The sequence below is a fragment of the Alosa alosa genome, chromosome 22 (assembly GCF_017589495.1).
Source record: "Alosa alosa isolate M-15738 ecotype Scorff River chromosome 22, AALO_Geno_1.1, whole genome shotgun sequence".
Taxonomy (NCBI): Eukaryota; Metazoa; Chordata; class Actinopteri; order Clupeiformes; family Clupeidae; genus Alosa; species Alosa alosa.
The window spans coordinates 29,222,439-29,242,438 of record NC_063210.1 but is presented as its reverse complement, the minus strand read 5'-3'; the positions used below and the strand labels follow the sequence as shown (position 1 = coordinate 29,242,438).

At 45.0% G+C, this 20,000-nt stretch overlaps 2 protein-coding genes across 2 annotated transcripts in view; one reads left to right on the top strand and one right to left on the bottom strand.

The window, feature by feature from the left end:
• Positions 1-2,763, bottom strand: part of asphd1 (aspartate beta-hydroxylase domain containing 1) — an 8,277-nt gene extending 5,514 nt beyond the window's left edge. Inside the window, 2 exon segments of the mRNA XM_048232792.1 lie at positions 946-1,351; positions 2,515-2,763. Of these exon segments, the coding sequence (XP_048088749.1) occupies positions 946-1,347 (402 nt within the window). The 5' untranslated portion in view covers positions 1,348-1,351; positions 2,515-2,763.
• A 98-nt stretch (positions 2,764-2,861) lies between these two features.
• Positions 2,862-20,000, top strand: part of sez6l2 (seizure related 6 homolog (mouse)-like 2) — a 40,554-nt gene continuing 23,415 nt past the window's right edge. The window contains exons 1-9 of the mRNA XM_048233803.1: positions 2,862-3,178; positions 4,752-4,831; positions 5,283-5,450; positions 7,631-7,849; positions 9,024-9,154; positions 10,891-11,083; positions 12,395-12,575; positions 12,875-13,063; positions 18,666-18,829. Coding sequence (XP_048089760.1) covers positions 4,774-4,831; positions 5,283-5,450; positions 7,631-7,849; positions 9,024-9,154; positions 10,891-11,083; positions 12,395-12,575; positions 12,875-13,063; positions 18,666-18,829 — 1,303 coding nt within the window. The 5' untranslated portion in view covers positions 2,862-3,178; positions 4,752-4,773. The remainder of the gene's footprint in view (positions 3,179-4,751; positions 4,832-5,282; positions 5,451-7,630; positions 7,850-9,023; positions 9,155-10,890; positions 11,084-12,394; positions 12,576-12,874; positions 13,064-18,665; positions 18,830-20,000) is intronic.

The following is a 20,000-nucleotide window of genomic DNA, read 5'->3' as shown; positions in this document are numbered from 1 at the left end:
GTACACACACACACACACACACACACTATACTGTACACACACACACACACTATACTGTACACACACACACACACTCTAATAACAGGCGGACAAACTAATTTCCCAAGGCCACATGACAAACTGGGACTGTTGAGGAGGGTCGGACCCAAAATACCGAACTCAAGTCTGAACTCAATTCTGTTCAGTTCTATTCTGTTCTTGTGTATCATTAAGTAAATCATATGTTTTGATTACTACTTCTAAGAACAGATGAAAATGTGAGAGAGACAAAGGAAAATTTTTTATATTTAATTATTATTATTTTATTTAATATTTAATATATGTCCAGTATTTAATCCTCATTCTCGAAAATGATTTTTGAGGTGAGCACACACGTTAAAACACAAAAATCCCCATGGTGTTAAACTGCTTGAATATCTCCTAATAGGGCTGAGGCAACCCATTGAAAGAGCGGGAAAATACACTTTCCTCGGGTTACACAGGTAATCTAAGGTAGCCTATCTCCATCTCTTTCCAGAAAGACTTGGTGCCAGCTTGATTCATGTCCTATGCTACATGCTGATCATTCTAGTGGTTCCTGGCATAATTTCCCCCTTCCTTTTCGGGTTGTCGTTAGTCTTAACTTTTTTTTTACTCAGTAGCATGGGATTTTTGATGTAGCGGCACAATACTTCACTCAAAAACGTAATCAAGTAAAAAATAAAAAGTACTAATTTGAAAACTACTTAAAAATACAAAATACACAAAAAAAAACTACTCAATACAGTAAAATGAGTAAATGTATTTCGTTACTTTCCACCTCTGCTGTAGTGTGTGTGTGTAGTGTGTGTGTAGTGTGTGTGTGTGTGTGTGTAGTGTGTGTGTGTGTGTATAGTGTGTGTAGTGTGTAAAGTGTGTGTGTAGTGTGTAGTGTGTGTAGTGTGTATAGTGTGTGTATGTGTGTACCTGATGGCGTAGCCCCCGGTGTATGCGAGCCATGCCGGACCAGCTGTAGCGCTTGGCGTACTCCTGCAGAGCTTCGTACAGCTTCCTGCTTCCTGCTGACGCTGAGACTGGGAAGAGGGCGTGGCTTAGCACTGGTGTGAGGTAACTCTCAACCCCTTGTCCATCACTGGTTTCCATGGTGATGGGGGCGTTGGCCTCCATGGAGGGGCGTGGCTCTGGAGAGCTGGTCTGGCGTGGGAGGGTGTGACTCCTCCCCCGAGGGGAGGGCTCAGAGCCCAGGCGGTAACAGTACCACAGAAACAACAGCAGCAGTGACCATAGCAACCCTGTAACCGGCGGCGACGCCAGTGACAACAGACCCGTCACCGGGGGCAACGTCAGCTGCTCCAAATTCCACCACATCCTCCTGCCAAATTACAGAAGAACACACACATTTCAGGTCACTAAATGCACGCACCACCAGACTAACCAACAGTTTCTTCCCCTGGGCCGTACGTTCACTAAACCAAAAAAAGAACCCTCTGCAAACTGTGCCCCCCACCCCCCACCCACCCCTGCCATGATCAACCTCAAACACCTCTGGACAATATTGCATTCTGTGCACCTATGCACTAGGCACTTTTCTTGCTATTAGGCTGCGGTTAACTCATGTGTGCTGGAGGGTGTTCTGTCTGGGAGGGTTTGGAGGGTATTTCTGAGTGTAAATGTTGTGCTGCGTTTGGGGTGGATGAGAGTGTGTGGGAGAGTAAGAGAGAGGGCGGGGCATATAGGGGATGTTTTTCTGTATGTTTACTTATTTATTTATGAACTATTTATTGCTCTTTTTAAAAGCACTGACCAAGGGTGGCAACTTGAATTTCGTTGTGCTGATTCTCTGTATTTTATGCAATGACAAATCTTCTATCTATCTATATACAGCACATATTACACACACACACACACACATATACAGTACAGCACATATTACACACACACACACACACACATATATACAGTACAGCACATATTACACACAATACACACACACACACACACACACACACACACATATACAGCACATATTACACACACACACACATATACAGCACATATTACACACACACACACACACACGTATATACAGTACAGCACATATTACACACACACACACACACACACACATATACAGCACATATTACACACACACACACACACACATATACAGCACATATTACACACACACACACACACACACACACACACAGCACATATTACACACACACACACACACACACAGAAAACTGAACGAAAGATGAAGTCATGCAGCTTTTCCTCTAGTTACTGACGTGACGTCATCGCTCTCGCGCTTACTTGAGTTTAATTTATTTATCAAAAGTTGATCATGCTAGAGCCGACAAACCGCGCGCATGCTGATCGTGTCATTAATGTTGTCAGAATCACGTGTGGGAAATAGTGACGGTCAAATTAACACCATAAATGATATAATATAGACGCGAGATCATGCGTGACGCTAGTGATGTCTTATGCAGATAGATTGTCATTTCCGTCCACTGTAGCCTCACGACTTACCCGTCTTCCCTCCTCACACTCTCCGTCTCTGCCGCTCCACGTTCTCTGGTAATCTACCCGAGCAGGCTGTCTCTGTGGAATGCGCAACTGCACTTCCCGAAGTCTGTGTGTTCCGCATTTCATGTTACCGGAAAACATCGAACGGAAGCCCCCCTCCTTGGCGGAAACACGCGAAAAGAAGATATCGACCTGAGAATGTTTACGTAATATCGCTGCTGATACGGAGCTTTATCCCACCAGCCGAGCGGCGAGTGCTGCTCTGGTTGTATAACAACCCCCACACACACACACACACCACCACCACCACCCACCCACCTCCACACACACACAAAGGAGGGATTACAGATCTGCATCTGGCTAGCAGCTGAGCAGTGCATCTGATTTCAGCACCACGGCTCTGGACAGCTCCGTTGCGGAAACGGACGAGTCGGCTCCTGCGCTGCTGCGTTTCATTCGCTAGGTGGCGCGTTAGACCCGACACAAACAGACACAGACCTGCACAGCTCCATCCAAGCACGCATTCTCATACCCTCACGCCATTGACAGTCGACCAGTAAACCTAACGGGTAAAACCTGCTCGAGACGACCGCTTCACCCACCTTACAACAAGCTCGCGGCCCTGACGGTGACATCGGCGGACTAACGGATACGAGCAGAGGCCAACGTGAGTAATTAAGAGAATGACAGGCACGTGAGGGTGATGATATTGATATTTTGGGGGAGGCGGACAGATTGAGGACAAGGCGCGAGCTCGCAAAGCGCGCTGCTTATCGAGAGCTGAGACGCGCGCGGCTTGAGCTTCGTTATTTGAAGGATTTTGAGGAGTGACGCGGGAAAGTAGCTTCGCCACAGGATAAACGGTGCTACCCGGAGAGACACGGTGCGTGCTGATAAACGAACGCAGAGCAGGTGGCGGCTTCAGGTCCTGCAGCGCTGCGTAGGGCTCCCGAGGCAGCTGAGGCAACGAAGGCTCGCGAGGTATTTTTGCTCCTCCATCACCTTCACAGAAGCTGCACCTGCGCCCCGCGCGCTTCCAGCAGCACCAATGACACCGATGACGGGTTTTTTACCAGATACATTTTAGAGAAACAGCGCGCGTGTTTATTATCGTTATTCTGCTGACATCCCGCTCGTGGAGATTTGCGCAGGGCAACAACGGAGGAGGGGAGGTTAGAAAAACATCAAGCGCATCTGAAGCAGCGAATGCATGAATTAGAAATGTAAAACAGCCCTGCGGCGTCAGCTACGCTGTTAGTGCGTGTATAGAGCTTTAGATTACATCAGTGATTACAGCCGCTGGTATTGATGAATTATCCATCATCATTCCTCCCGTGGCGCGTGCACACACACACGCATTAGGCCGAGCTGTGCACGGGGATACATCCCGTCCTGTCTGCGCGCAGCAGGGCTTGGTCGGTGTCTCGCGACTGCTCTGAGGTGGAGATCTAGAGTGACATCACAAACCAGAGCAGAGATCGTGTGCCTAGCTGAAGCTATATGTCACCGATGGCCGTTAAACCCGGAGGCCCGAGAAGTATTCATGAAAACACACGACACACACATACACATGACACACACACACACACACACACACGTTTGAGGAGACCAGCTAGGAGGGCAGACCAAAACAGATGACAACATCTGGAAGAAGAGGACATCTACAGGATCCCCAGCAGCACAGTGACGTCTGTCCAGACCCTAACACACACACACACACACACACACACACACACACACACGTATAGGCTCCAGACCCTAACACACACACACACACACACACACGTACAGGCTCCAGCAGCACACTGACGTCTGTCCAGACCCTAACACACACACACACACACACACACACACACACACACGTATAGGCTCCAGACCCTAACACACACACACACACACACACGTATAGGCTCCAGACCCTAACACACACACACACACACACACACGTATAGGCTCCAGACCCTAACACACACACACACACACACACACACACACACACACACACACGTATAGGCTCCAGACCCTAACACACACACACACACACACACACACACACACGTATAGGCTCCAGACCCTAACACACACACACACACACACACACACACACACACACCTGGTCTTCCTCCAGCAGCACAGCTCTGCATTCTGCCCCTTTGGTTGTGTTGGTTTTGGTGTGTTTGTTTATCTCTCTCTCTCTCTCTCCCCTCCTCTCTCCCCTCTCTCCCTCCCTCTTTCTACAGGCTATCTGTCTCACCCTGAAAGATGGTGTCCAGAATGATAGCTGTGACACTCTCTGTCACTATCCTGCACCTCACAGCAGGTAATTGTGTGTGTGTGTGTGTGTGTGTGTGTGTGCTTTGATCTGATTGAGAGTGTTATTGTGTCTGCTCAAGAGTATATGTGGTATGTGTGTGTGTTTGTGTGTGTGCGTGTGCGCATCCATGTGTGTTTGCATGCTTTGCTGTTTGAGTATGTGTGTGTGTGTGTGTGTGTGTGTGTATTGTATGTATGTGTGATAAATATAAAATAGTGCCGGATGTTGTGATATTGTGTGTGTGTGCGTGCGTACATAGTGGGCTATTTTTGGGTTAAGAAGACTCACTCACACTCACACACTCACTCACACACATAACCACACACACATGCACGCACAAACACTCTCTCTTTCTCTCACACACAGACACACACACACACACACACACACACACACACACATGTAATGTAATGTAACCAATGTAATTGGTGTGATTTGTTACTCTGCTCTTCCATAGGACTGACTATAATGAACACAACTCCAGAGGCCCCTCCCACTTCCTCATCTAGTCCCCGCCCCCTGCCAGATCTCATCCACTCTGCTCTCCTCAGCAAAGACTCGCTCTCTTTCGCCCAACCCCCAGCAGGGGCCTCCCTCCAGGATGGAGGTACGTCAGCAGCCAGAGGTCAGTCCTTTCAGCTGTAGAGCACATACTAATGGTGCATTCAGGGCACTTCGGAATGACAAGGACCGCCCCCAAGGCTACTTTGTTTTTCCGACAGCAAGTGTTCGTGTGCTTTGCCGTCGGAATGTGTGACAAACACGGATGCCACAACAAAGGTTAAAACATACACTCACTAATCCTAAACAAACAACTGTATTTGCTTAAAATATAGTGTAAGACGCTCGTATAAAAAATATATGCAGCTTTCAAGTGACAGAAACAGCAAATTCCCAAGTTTACATTAAAACTGTTGGACATGAAAGGCCACATGGACTACAAACGAACTACAACGTGACGACAAAAGTGATGACGAGCCCCTAACTGGGCAACTCTGTTAGCAAAATCTAGCCCCAGTTTCCGACCTCTGACTCACACATTACGCGGCGGAATGATGCGGAATGATGATGTTTTCACCGAGAAAGGTTTTTCCGAAGCCCATGAGCGCTAGGTTAGTTAGGCTGATGAGCAAAACAGTAGGAGCAGACAGCAAATAAGGGCACACAGATCACCTGACAGTCTCCTGGCAGCCAGCTGGATATTGGCTAACTGGACATAGGGTAGCTGATAGATAGATAGATAGATAGATAGATAGATACTTTATTGATCCCCAGGGGAAATTCAAGAATAGCTGGATAGTGGCTAACAGGATAGGCGGCTAGGTAGATATAGACTAGCTAGATATAGCCTAGCTGGATAGCGGCTAGCTAGACATAGGCTAGTTGGGTATAGGCTAACTGGATATAGCCTAGCTGGATATAGGCTAGCTGGATCCAGGCTAGTTGGGTATAGGCTAGCTGGATACAGGCTAGTTGGGTATAGGCTAACTGGATATAGGCTAGCTGGATATAGGTTAGCTGGACAAAGGCTATCTCGACATAAGCTAACTGGATAGTCTCTAGCACTCTGTCTCGATTGGCATACACTTTTATGCAGCGCCCTGTGTGCACTGTTTGCTTACTAGCAGAGTGCGTCAATTTTAACAGAATAGTGTCGTCTCATATCAAACTTTAACTCCATGCACTTTACGGAAATTACAATCGCAACATTTTATTACATTACATTTGGCCGAAGCATTTTTATGAAGAATTTAATTTATATTAACATCATCATCAATATAACTTTATTGGTGTCCTCTATTCGACATCCCAGATAGCAAGAGGCTGGCGGACCACTGTCGGTCCATTGGGGGCATAGCTGGCGGTCCGCTGGCATTTTGCTCATCGGTTCTCTGGTGGAGCTGGCTGGGTTGCAGACAAATTGCCCAATATTTTGCCTAAAATCTTTTTCATTTGTTCAGTTATACTCCATATATCATTTTATTAACTTTTCTTAATATTCATAACAAGTTAAATTTAAAGATGGTCGTACTGTGTCAGTTTGAACACCCTGCGGAGCTGCTAAATACATCGTGGGGGAAACACTGCCCTCACACAAATCAAATGAGGTAATGTAAGTGCAGAAGTACGCCATTTGAGACAAAGTGTAGATGGATACAGGCTAATTGGATAACTGCTAAATGGATGTATTATGTTTAAAACAGAGACAATCTCCGGTAGCTATCTCCAGAGCACACTGATAGGCTACCTGGATAGCGGCTAGTTGCATATAAGCTAGCTGGTTGTAAGCTAGGTAGATATAAGTTAGCTGGATATAAATTAGGTGGATATAAGTTAGCTGTATAGTGGCTAGTTGGATATACTGTAAGTTAGCTGTAGAGTGGCTAGTTGGATATAGACTAGCTGGATAGCGGCTAGCTGAGTGTGAACTCAAACCCCTACAGTAGGTGTTGTTTTGAGAGCTTGTCCCATGATCAGTTGTGGACTATCAATCCACCAAAGTCTTTCTACATCACTGATGTTAACAAGAGAGACATCACAACTCTAGCCATGTCCAGACACTAGCCATCACAACACTAGCCATCTCCAGACACTAGCCATCACAACACTAGCCATCTCCAGACACTAGCCGTCTCAACACTAGCCATCTCCAGACACTAGCCATCACAACACTAGCCATCTCCAGACACTACAGACACTAGCCATCTCCAGACACTAGCCATCACAACACTAGCCATCTCCAGACACTACAGACACTAGCCATCTCTGCCAGCTCACAGGCCTCTGACCTCTTGACCTCTACAGGCACGACCCCTGACCCTACGCAGGCGGTCCCACCTGTGAGGCACATTCAGCCTGTTTCTACGGTGATGTTCCCTGGTGTCCTTACAACGGCTGTGACATCATCTTCCGCTCCGAGGGGGGGGCAGTCAGTTGGGGGAGGGGTCACTTCCCCCCCCACAGAGGAGGAGACCACCACCACCCTCATCACCACGACAACCATCACTACGGTTCACACTCCCGGTTGGTGGACTCTATAGCACTAATGCTAACTGATTGCTAGACTTTAGACTTAGACTTAGAAAAATTGTATGTCCCCGAGTGGCAATTTGTTTTACAGTACAGGCATGTTGACACATAATCCACAACACAAACATTGAACCAGACATCTACAGCACTATTTATCTAACACATAACATACACACATCAATAAATAGAATACAGTAAAAAGAAGTATATTGCACTTCCCTAAAACTACTGCACAGTAGCCTACTTCACATATATTCCTCCTGTCATACCCCTCCCAACAATGATGAATGAGTTTTTTGCTCGGTTGGTTCTGACGTCAGGGTATCTATATCTACGACCAGAAGGGAGCGACTTGAACTCCACTGAAAGTGGATGGGTTGTATCCATGCAAACTTTGTCTGCCTTCTGTGCCAATCTGGTCAGATATTGTTGATACAGGTCTACCTGTTGATATTGTTGATACAGGTCTACCTGTTGCTTAGCGATGATTTTTCCACAGGTTTTTACAATCTTCCCCAATTTGTTCCTATGTGTGATTTTTGAATGTCCATACAATACAATAGGAGAGAATACTCTCGATAAAGGACTTGTAGAAAAGAGTCAAAATGTTGTTATCAACATTAAAAAAATTAAGTTTCCTAAGAAAATACAGACGTTGTTGGCCCTTTTTAAAAACAGCATCAGCACACTGATCCCAGGATAATGTATGGTCAATGATAAGACCATATAGTGTATATACCATATAGTACAGTTTTCAGTGCTAATGCTAACATGATGCTAACATGTGTGTGTATGTGTGTGTGTGTGTTTAGTTCAGTGTAACTCCAGCCTATCTGTCTAATGATTGTGTGTGTGTGTGTGTGTGTGTCCAGCCTATCTGTCTAATGTCTCTCTCTCTCTCTCTGTCTCTCTCTCTCTCTTTGTGTTGTGTAGTTCAGTGTAATGCCAGCATATCTGTCTAATGTCTCTCTCTCTCTCTCTCTCTCTCTCTCTGTCTCTCTCTCTCGGTGTGTTGTGTAGTTCAGTGTAATGCCAGCATATCTGTCTAATGTCTCTCTCTCTCTCTCTCTGTGTTGTATAGTTCAGTGTAATGCCATCCTGACGGGGCTGGAGGGCCTGGTTGAGTCTAATGTCTCTCTCTGTGTGTGTGTGTGTGTGTGTTGTATAGTTCAGTGTAATGCCAGCCTGACGGGGCTGGAGGGCCTGGTTGAGTCTCTGGACCCCCTGGCAGCTCCTCTGTCCCCACTGGAGTGCACCTACAGCATCGCCGTCTACCCTGGATACGGCGTAGAGATACAGGTAAATCTACCCTGGATACGGCGTAGAGATACAGGTAAACATTGCCATCTACCGTAGAGATACAGGTAAACATTGCTGTCTACCCTGGATACGGCGTAGAGATACAGGTAAACATTGCCTTATACCCCGGATACAGCGTAGAGATACAGGTAAACATTGCCACTTACCCTGGAAACGGCGTAGAGTGGTGTGTGTGTGTTGTGTTAATACTTAAAATACTTGTGTGTGTGTGTTTGCGTGTTGTACTACAGTATTTTTGTATTGCTAGGATGCACTTCATGAAACTGGGATCCAACTGATCCTTACCTTTGTGATCAACTTCACCTGATCACCCTTAAGGAAATGTCAGGTTTCTGGCGAACAGTTGCCACAAATTTGCGGCAAGGTCATATTTTCACATGCAAATTAGGTTTGTTGCAAATGGTTGTGGTTAACTTTTGGCAATGTTGCAGCAAATTTGCAGCAATGCCATATGCAAATTAGGTTTGTCACCAGAAATTCAATGGAAGTTTCCCATTATTGGCTAAGTGTTGTGGTAAATCACTGGCAAACACATTTGCCAGAACTAGCGGCCAACACTGGCAAACTTCTGGTAATATTTTCTAGTGAACTCATTTGTTTCCCAGAAATCATCCAGAAGTTTGCTGCAAATCTGCCACAAACATTTCATTTTTGTAAGGGCACCTGATGATGTCTTGAAAATGTGTTGACACTTGTTCATTGGTTCCTTTTCAAAACATTTAACATAGATGCCATTGAAAGACTCTATCAGATTAATTTAACGTAGCTGCCATTGAAAGACTTTTTAGATTAACGTATGCAACGTAGCTGCCATTGAAAGACTATTAGATTCATTTAACGTAGCTGCCATTGAAAGACTCTATTAGATTCATTGTATCTGTTCACAGCTGTCAGCTATTGCCTGTATAATTATGAATCTTTAATTCTTCAACCAGCTAGCAGTCCTTATCCAATCAGCTAACAGCTCTCACTCCTTATCCAACCAGCAAGCAGCTCTCACTCTTTATCCAATAAGCTAGCAGCTCTCACTCCTTATCCAATCAGCTTTCACTCCTTATCCAATCAGCTAGCAGCTCTTACTCCTTATCCAATCAGCTCTCACTCCTTATCCAATCAGCTAGCAGTCCTTATCCAATCAGCTTTCACTCCTTATCCAATCAGCTAGCAGCTAGCAGTCCTTATCCAATCAGCTATCAGTTCTTATCCAATCAGCTCTCACTCCTTATCCAATCAGCTAGCAGCTCTCACTCCTTATCCAATCAGCTAGCAGCTCTCACTCCTTATCCAATCAGCTCTCACTCCTTATCCTTGAGATAAAAGACAGAGTAATGATGAAAGCACTGTATCGGTTACACTGTAAAATTTGTGGTGTGTGTGTGTGTGTGTGTGAGTTAATATTGTGGTGTGTGCGTGTGTTATGTGTTAATATTGGTGGGGTGGGGTGTGTGTGTGAGTGTTATGTGTTAATATTGGTGGGGGGTGTGTGTGTGTGTTATGTGTTATGTGTTAATATCGGTGGTGTGTGTGTGTGTGTGTGTGTGTGAGAGTTAATATTTGAGGTGTGTGTGTGTGTGTGTGAGGGTTAATATTTGAGGTGTGTGTGTGTGTGTGAGAGAGTTAATATTTGAGGTGTGTGTGTGTGAGAGAGTTAATATTTGAGGTGTGTGTGTGTGTGGGAGAGTTCATATTTGAGGTGTGTGTGTGTGTGTGTGCAGGTCCAGAAGGTCAATCTGTCGAAGGACGAGTCCCTGACTATTCTGGGTGTTGGGGAGGCGGAGCCAGAACTGCTAGCCAATGAGACCATCATGAAGGAGGGTCAGGTGATCCGGAGCTCCACCAATCAGGTGCAGATTCACTATCGCAGCCTCCGGCAGACCAATCACGGGGTCTTCAGTCTGCACTACCAGGGTACTCCTCAGTAATCTGCTCTCTGATTGGCCGATGCCAGCACTCAGTTGTGTCCCAATACTGTAATCTATGCTCTGGGGTTGGCCACCTTTCACCCTCCTCCTCCTTCCTCTCTCCCCCCCCCACTCTGTCCTCCTCCTCTCCACTCCCCTCCACCCCTCCCTACAACTTCTCTCCTTCACTTCCTCCTCTACCTCTTCATCTCTCTCCATCTCTCCCTCCCTCATCCTCTTCTCTCCTCCTCCTCACCCTCCTCTCCCTCTCTCTCTCTCCTCCTCTCTCCTCCTCTCCTTCACCCTCTCCTCTCTCTCTCCCTCTCTCACCCTCCTTCCTCCCTCTCCTCCTCTCACCCTCCTTCTCCCTCCTCCCTCTCCTCTCCTCCTCACCCTCTCCTTCCCTCTCCTCCTCTCACCCTCTCCTTCCTCTCTCTCCCTCTCCACCCTCTCCTCCTCTCTCCTCTCTCCTCCCTCTGCACCCTCTTCTCCTCTCCTTCTCCTCTCCTCCTCCTTCCCTCTCCTCCTCTCCTCCTCTCTCACCCTCTCCTTCTCCTCTCTCTCCTCTCTCTCCTCCTCTCTCCTCTCTCACCCTCTCCTTCTCCCTCTCTCTCCTCCTCTCTCCTCTCTCCTCCCTCTCCTCCCTCACCTCCTCCTTCTCCTCTCCTCCTCTCTCACACCTCCTCCTCTCCTCCTCTCCACCCCTCCCTTCTTCCTCTCCCTTTCCTCTCCTTCTCCTCTCTCTCCCCTCCCTCCCTCCCCCTCCCCCTCCCTCCCTCCCTCCTCCCTCTCTCCCTCCCTCCCCTCTCTCCCTCCTCCCTCTCTCTCCTCTCCCCCTCTCCTTCTCCTCTCTCCCTCTCTCCTCCTCTCTCACCCCTTCCTTCCCTCCCCCTCCTCCCTCCTTCTCCTCTCTGTCTCCCCTCCTTCTCCCTCTCCCTCTCCTCCCTCTCTCTCTCCTCTCTCCTCCCCCTCCTCCCTCCCTCCCCTCTCCCTTCTCCTCCCTCTCCCTCCTCCTCCCCTCTCCCTCCTCCTCCTCCCTTTAATCCCTCCTCCCTCCTCCCCCTCCTCCCCCCCTCCCAACTCTCCTCCCCCTCCCCCTCCCTCCCTCCCCTCCCTCCTCCCTTTCTCCTCCTCCCTCTCCCTCCCTGCCTCCTTTTCTCCTCCTCTGCCTCCCTCCATCCCTCTTGTCTTCCCTCTCCCTCTCTTCATCCCTACATCACTCTCTCTCTCCTCCTCTCCTCTCCCTCCCTCCATCCCTCTTCTCCTCTATCCCTCTCTCCTCCTCCTCCTCCTCTCTTCATCCCTCTCTTCTCCTCAGCATTCCTGCTGTCCTGTCCGTTTCCTCTTCCTCTGGAGGGGGGAGGGGTGACGGTGACTGACCTTCACCCTGGGGGTCAGGCCCACTTCCACTGTGACCCAGGCTTCCAGGTCAGAGGTCACGAGGTCACCACCTGCTTGAACACCACACGCCCTCGCTGGAGCTCAGCCCAGCCCCATTGTCGCTGGTGGCAATCAATCCCATCCTCCCACTGCTTGGCTTACACCCACACACACACATGGTGCAGGATGCAATTAGCTGTGTTAGGGATGTGTTGGTGCAATGTGCAGCTAGCATGGTGTTAGCGCACTATTATGATAAAATAGTGTTAGCGCAGTATTACAGTAGCATGGTGTTGTAGCGTAGTGGTAGTGCAGTATTACGTTAACATTATGTTGCAATCAGAAATAATCGGGTGTCTGTCCATAGTAATCGGGTGTCCATCCATGGTGTGTATGTTTGTGCGTGTGTGTGTTGCCTCCCAGCTGTGTCCTGTGGTGGCTGGATCAGGAACGCCACAGTGGGGCGTATTCTCTCCCCAACCATCGCCCCTGCCGGTAACCATAGCGGCGGCACCAATCTCAGTTGCCATTGGCTGATGGAGGCCAGGGAGGGCCACAGGCTCCACCTCCATTTCGAGAGAGTGGCTCTGGATGAGGACAACGACAAGTGAGTGACACTTTTATGAATAATACGTAAGCACCTGCCTGCCCTGCACCATGCACACATTGGTACGCACACACACACACACATACAGTACCTAAATACTAACAGTCATTTTGAATCACAGACATGGTCGTGGCAGGTAGTTAATTAAACAGTTAATATGATATGGTATAATAGATCAAGTTCACTCAGTGAACAACGCGTTTCGCCTATGCTTCATCAGTGAACCTGAAACGCGTCGTTCACTGAGTGAAGCTGATGAAGCATAGGCGAAATGCGTTGTTCACTAAAAAATAAAATCAGCAAAGAAATCCCACCAGTGTGCGGTGATCCTTCACTCTCCTATCTATCAATTGATGACTGCACCTCACCAGCACCTGGAAGGCTGTGCACGGGAATTTCATCCTCTATGGTATAATAGATGTTGATTGACAGATAGTTTAGTGAATGTTGATAGACAAATAGTTCAATGGATGTGTACAGGTAGATAGTTTAATGGATGTTGATTTATTTGTTTATTTATTAGGACAATGCTCATTAATTAACAGACAAGCTGTAAATAAGTTAGCTGTAGTTAGCTTGTGAGTGCTAATTTCCATCCGTTGTCCCTAGCCAGTTCTAAAGAATAAGAATAAAACGGCAAACAAAAACAAAACAGAAAAAACAGTATGTGACTAGGCAAGCTGTGCAAGCTGATACCTAGACCAAATATACCCATCAGACAAGACAGTACAGTAAAACTGGCTACATTACACACAAGACAAATATCTATTACAACACATTTCAGAAAAAACAGAACAAACATGTAAACAAAAGCAAAATACAGTAAAAACACGTACAAGACCAGAACAGTTTAGATAATGTACATATTAACAGTGTAGATAATGTACATATTAAATATTAATTATATTAACAGTGTAGATAATGTACATATTAACAGTGTAGATAATGTACATATTAAATATTAATTATATTAACAGTGTAGATAATGTACATATTAACAGTGTAGATAATGTACATATTAACAGTGTAGATAATGTACATATTAAATATTAATTATATTAACAGTGTAGATAATGTACATATTAACAGTGTAGATAATGTACATATTAAATGTTAATTATATTAACAGTACATATTAACTGTGTGAATAATGTACATATTAACAGTTTAGATAATGTACATATTAACAGTGTAGATAATGTACATATTAACAGTTTAGATAATGTACATATTAAATATGAATTATATTAACAGTGTAGATAATGTACATATTAACTGTGTAGATAATGTACATATTAACAGTTTAGATAATGTACATATTAACAGTGTAGATAATGTACATATTAACAGTTTAGATAATGTACATATTAAATATTAATTATATTAACAGTGTAGATAATGTACATATTAACAGTGTAGATAATGTACATATTAACAGTGTAGATAATGTACATATTAAATATTAATTATATTAACAGTGTAGATAATGTACATATTAACAGTGTAGATAATGTACATATTAACAGTGTAGATAATGTACATATTAAATATTAATTATATTAACAGTGTAGATAATGTACATATTAACAGTGTAGATAATGTACATATTAACAGTTTAGATAATGTACATATTAAATATTAATTATATTAACAGTGTAGATAATGTACATATTAACTGTGTAGATAATGTACATATTAACAGTGTAGATAATGTACATATTAAATATTAATTATATTAACAGTGTAGATAATGTACATATTAACAGTGTAGATAATGTACATATTAACAGTTTAGGAATGAAATAACAATGTGAGGCTTAGGGGTGTGATTATGTTTTTTTGAGAGATGAATGAATTGGTTGGAAGTAGATGGATGGAGGGAAAATGGAATGGAGAGGTTTGTACTAATATTACTAGTGTTGCTATGGTGGCTGCTATTGTACTAATATTACTAGTGTTGCTATGGTGACTGCTATTGTACTAATATTACTAGTGTTGCTATGGTGGCTGCTATTGTACTAATATTACTAGTGTTGCTATGGTGGCTGCTATTGTACTAATATTACTAGTGTTGCTATGGTGGCTGCTATTGTACTAATATTACTAGTGTTGCTATGGTGGCTGCTATTGTACTAATATTACTAGGGACATTGGAATGGTTCCTAGGGTGTTGCTATGGTGGCTGCTATTGTACTAATATTACTAGTGTTGCTATGGTGGCTGCTATTGTACTAATATTACTAGGGACATTGGAATGGTTCCTAGGGTGTTGCTATGGTGGCTGCTATTGTACTAATATTACTAGGGACATTGGAATGGAGAGTGGTTTGTACTAATATTACTAGTGACATTGGAATGGAGAGTGGTTTGTACTAATATTACTAGTGACATTGGAATGGAGAGTGGTTTGTACTAATATTACTAGTGACATTGGAATGGAGAGTGGTTTGTACTAATATTACTAGTGACATTGGAATGGAGAGTGGTTTGTACTAATATTACTAGGGACATTGGAATGGAGAGTGGTTTGTACTAATATTACTAGGGAAATTGGAATGGTTCCTAGGGTGTTGCTATGGTGGCTGCTATTGTACTAATATTACTAGGGTAATTGCAGTGGTTCCTAGGGTGTTGCTATGGTGGCTGCTATGCCAAATAAAGCAGTTGCTAATTGCTATGCTGGTTGCAAGGGTAATCATGTTGGTTGCTATGGTGATTCCTAGGTTGACATGGTTTAATAAATGTTGATGGACAGATAGTTTAATGAACGTTGATAGCCAAATAGTTGATTGGATGTGTATAGGTAGATAGTTTAATGAATGTTGATAGACAGATAGTTTAATGGATGAATGAATGGTTTGAAGTGGATGGATGAGAGACAGTTGGATGGAAGGTGCCTTGTATTCTTGTTAAATGGATGGGAGGTGCCTTGTATTCTAGTTAAATGGATGGAAGGTGCCTTGTATTCTTGTTAAATGGAGAGAGACGCAGAGAGAAATGGGGTCTAGCTGAGCAGATGGAGAGAGACTCAGAGAGAAATGGGGTCAAGCTGAGCAGCTGAGCAGGTGGTCATTGGAACAGGTGCAAATCAGTTTAAATTACCCTTTATGATGTCATAATGGCCAATAGAAAGTCTATGGGGGAAAATAAGGTTGTTTTTTGTTAAAATATCTCAAAAACTATAAGGTTTACAAAGATACATTGCTCACCAGTCCTCTAAGAAGACCTACGCAACAAAGTTTAAATGAAGTTTCTACATTAAACCATACTTGTCAACACTTCCATTTTTCCCGGGTTCTCCCGTATTTCAAGGTCATCTCCCAGCACCCTCCCGTTTTGGTATTTCTCCCAGAAAACTCCATTAATTTGCATGGCCATCAAACTTCATTTTAAAATTATTGATCCATTCATTTTTTCTGTGAGTCTGACATCTCCCAGGTTGTCAGATTGTGTATGAACTACACCCTACACATACACGATCACTTACTTTCAATTTCAAACGTTTTGTCATAGGCTAAAACCTGGCAACCCAAAACCCAAATAAGGAAGCGGGTGCCGACTGCACAGCCTGAGTCTCGCAAGCAAGCATGCTAGTTGAATAGCCTACTCTAGAACTAGCTGAATTTAATTGATTAACACATTACATAAACTGTTATTGAGTGTTGTTGATACACAATTGGCAACTTGTGTCTTCGGAACCGAATCCGACAGCAAGCAGCTTTGGAGTTTTGGAAGTAGGCTGCAAGCAGGCAGCTGGTGGATACATTCTGGCATGCATAGGCTTTTGGTAAGGTAAAATCAACGACCGAAATGCAGTGTTGAAACACGTGTATGAAATATGTTAAATATGCAAACACTGAACCCCCCGAAAAAAATATTCTCCCGTTTTTGGAAAGCTAAATGTTGACAGGTATGCATTAAAGGGTTCAAGTTGAATTAGACGCAGGAAAACTGGAAGAAGAAGCCCAGTGATAACAGTACAGGGCATTTTCATGCACTGTAATAATAATAATAAGATGTCGGATAACAGAACAGGGCCTTTTCATGCACTGTAACTATTAACCCTATCTCTGCTGTGTGTAGGCTGTAGGCTGTAATTATTAACCCTATCTCTGCTGTAATTATTAACCTTATCTCTGCTGTCTGTAGGCTGTAGGCTGTAATTATTAACCCTATCTCTGCTGTGTGTAGGCTGTAATTATTAACCCTATCTCTGCTGTCTGTAGGCTGTAGTTATTAACCCTATCTCTGCTATCAGTAGGCTGTAATTATTAACCCTATCTCTGCTGTCTGTAGGCTGTAATTATTAACCCTATCTCTGCTGTAATTATTAACCCTATCTCTGCTGTAATTATTAACCCCATCTCTGCTGTGTGTAGGCTGTAATTATTAACCCTATCTCTGCTGTCTGTAGGCTGTAGTTATTAACCCTATCTCTGCTATCAGTAGGCTGTAATTATTAACCCTATCTCTGCTGTCTGTAGGCTGTAATTATTAACCCTATCTCTGCTGTAATTATTAACCCTATCTCTGCTCTCTGTAGGCTGTAGGCTGTAATTATTAACCCTATCTCTGCTGTAATTATTAACCCTATCTCTGCTCGCTGTAGGCTGTAATTATTAACCCTATCTCTGCTCTCTGTAGGCTGTAGGCTGTAATTATTAACCCTATCTCTGCTGTAATTATTAACCCTATCTCTGCTCTCTGTAGGCTGTAATTATTAACCCTATCTCTGCTCTCTGTAGGCTGTAGGCTGTAATTATTAACCCTATCTCTGCTCTCTGTAGGCTGTAGGCCAGGGGTGGGCAAACTGCGGCCACGGGCCGGATCCGGCACGCCAAGCACTTTCATCCGGCCCACTGAGCATTTCATTTGGTTATCAGGCTGCTCGCTATTTTTTTCCTGCGATAGAGACGACGTTGGTTAGCTTTACTGCAAACTGCTTTTCACTCTCCTTAGAGAACGTTTACAATGTCAATGTCAAAACATCATGTTAAATAGAGATAACATCATGTTAAACTAAGTTAACTCTTAGTTATCTCCTTTGCAGCAGATCTAACGTGAACATCACGATCCATTTAATTGGGAACGGTCTGCACTCACGAGAGGAGAGAGAGCCGCAGGTTCCAGCTGGCTTGTCATTGTTGATAATTGATATCTCCTTCTTATAAGAAACTTTTAAAAGGAAATCATGAAGGCAGCAGTAGTTCCCACTACTGACCATTTAAAAAGTGTAAGAGGGCCATACCGTAGCAGGCAGAAGATCATTGAGAAATAAACGTGAATTAAACGACAATTTATACATTTGTTAAACAGCATAAAATTAGCAGTATTTTAAGCAATTAATATTTTAAAAGAAATATTTTGTCATACTAAATTATAGGCTATAAAAAATGTATTTTTTTTATGTGTGTGTAGTGGGGGGGGGGGTTGTTGTGCGGCCCGCCGGCCAATTTTCAAAACCCGGTGTGGCCCTTGAGACAAAAAGTTTGCCCACCCCTGCTGTAGGCTGTAATTATTAACCCTATCTCTGCTGGCTGTAGGCTGTAATTATTAACCCTATCTCTGCTGTAATTATTAACCCTATCTCTGCTGTCTGTAGGCTGGTGGTACGAAGCGGAAACAGTTCAGTGGCTCCGCTGCTCTTCGACTCGGATCTGGATGATGTTCCCGAGCGCGGCATCGTGAGCGAGGGACCCTCCCTCTACCTAGAGCTGACAGCTGACTCCGCCTCCATCCCCCTCCTCTTCGCCCTACGCTACGAGGGTGAGTTAGTGTGTGTGTGGTCTTAAACACAAGTCAGATGTTTGTAGAGGGTCGACCTGACGCAGTGGAATGTGAACAGGAATCAGCATCAGGCCAAAGCTACTGTTAACCCAGCGCTACTGCTAACCCAGCATCAGGCTAAAGCTACTGCTAACCCAGCATCAGGCTAACGCTACTGTTAACCCGGCATCATGCTAATGCTACTGCTAACCCAGCATCAGGCTAAAGCTACTGCTAACCCGACATCAGGCTAATGCTACTGCTAACCCAGCGCTACTGCTAACCCCACATCAGGCTAAAGCCACTGCTAACCCGGCATCAGGCCAACGCTACTGCTAACCCAGCTAATGCTACTGCTAGCCCGACATCAGGCTAACGCTTCTGCTAACCCGGCATCAGGCCAATGCTACTGCTAACCCAGCATCATGCTAATGCTACTGCTAACTCAGCATCAGACTAATGCTACTGCTAGCCCGACATCAGGCTAACGCTACTGTTAACCCAGCACTACTGCTAACCTGTCCCGTGGCATCAAGGAAGCAAAAAAGGAATACACTCACAAGATAACCACCCACTTCAAAGACAGCAGGAACTCACAAAGCCTATGGCAGGGCATTCAGGCCCTCACGGACTACAAGCCCGCCCACAGAGCTGTGAGAGCAACATCCCTCTGCTCAACAACCTGAACCGGGCTTCTTTGCTGCGGCTTTGAAGCACAAAACAGCACCTGCCCACAGAAGACCCATCCCCTCTACATGAGCAGCCCCTGTGCCTCTCTGCCGACAGCGTGAAGAGGACACTTGCTGCTATCAACACCCGTAAGGCAACAGGTCCAGACAACATCCCAGGTCGATGCGCTGAAGGACTGCGCCAGGGAGCTTAAGGATGTCTTCACAGACATCTTTAACACTTCCCTGAAGCAAGCCATCGTCCCCATCATGTTTCAAAGCTGCCACCATCATACCCTGTACCGAAAAAACTGCTCCATCCTGCTTCAATGACTACCGCCCTGTGGCACTGACACCCATCATCATGAAGTGCTTTGAGCGGCTTGTCATGTCCCATATCAAAGCCATTCTCCCCCACCCTGGACCCCTTCCAGTTTGCATACCGAGCCAAGCGGTCTACAGAGGATGCAATCTGCTCTGCCCTCCACCCAGCCCTCACCCAC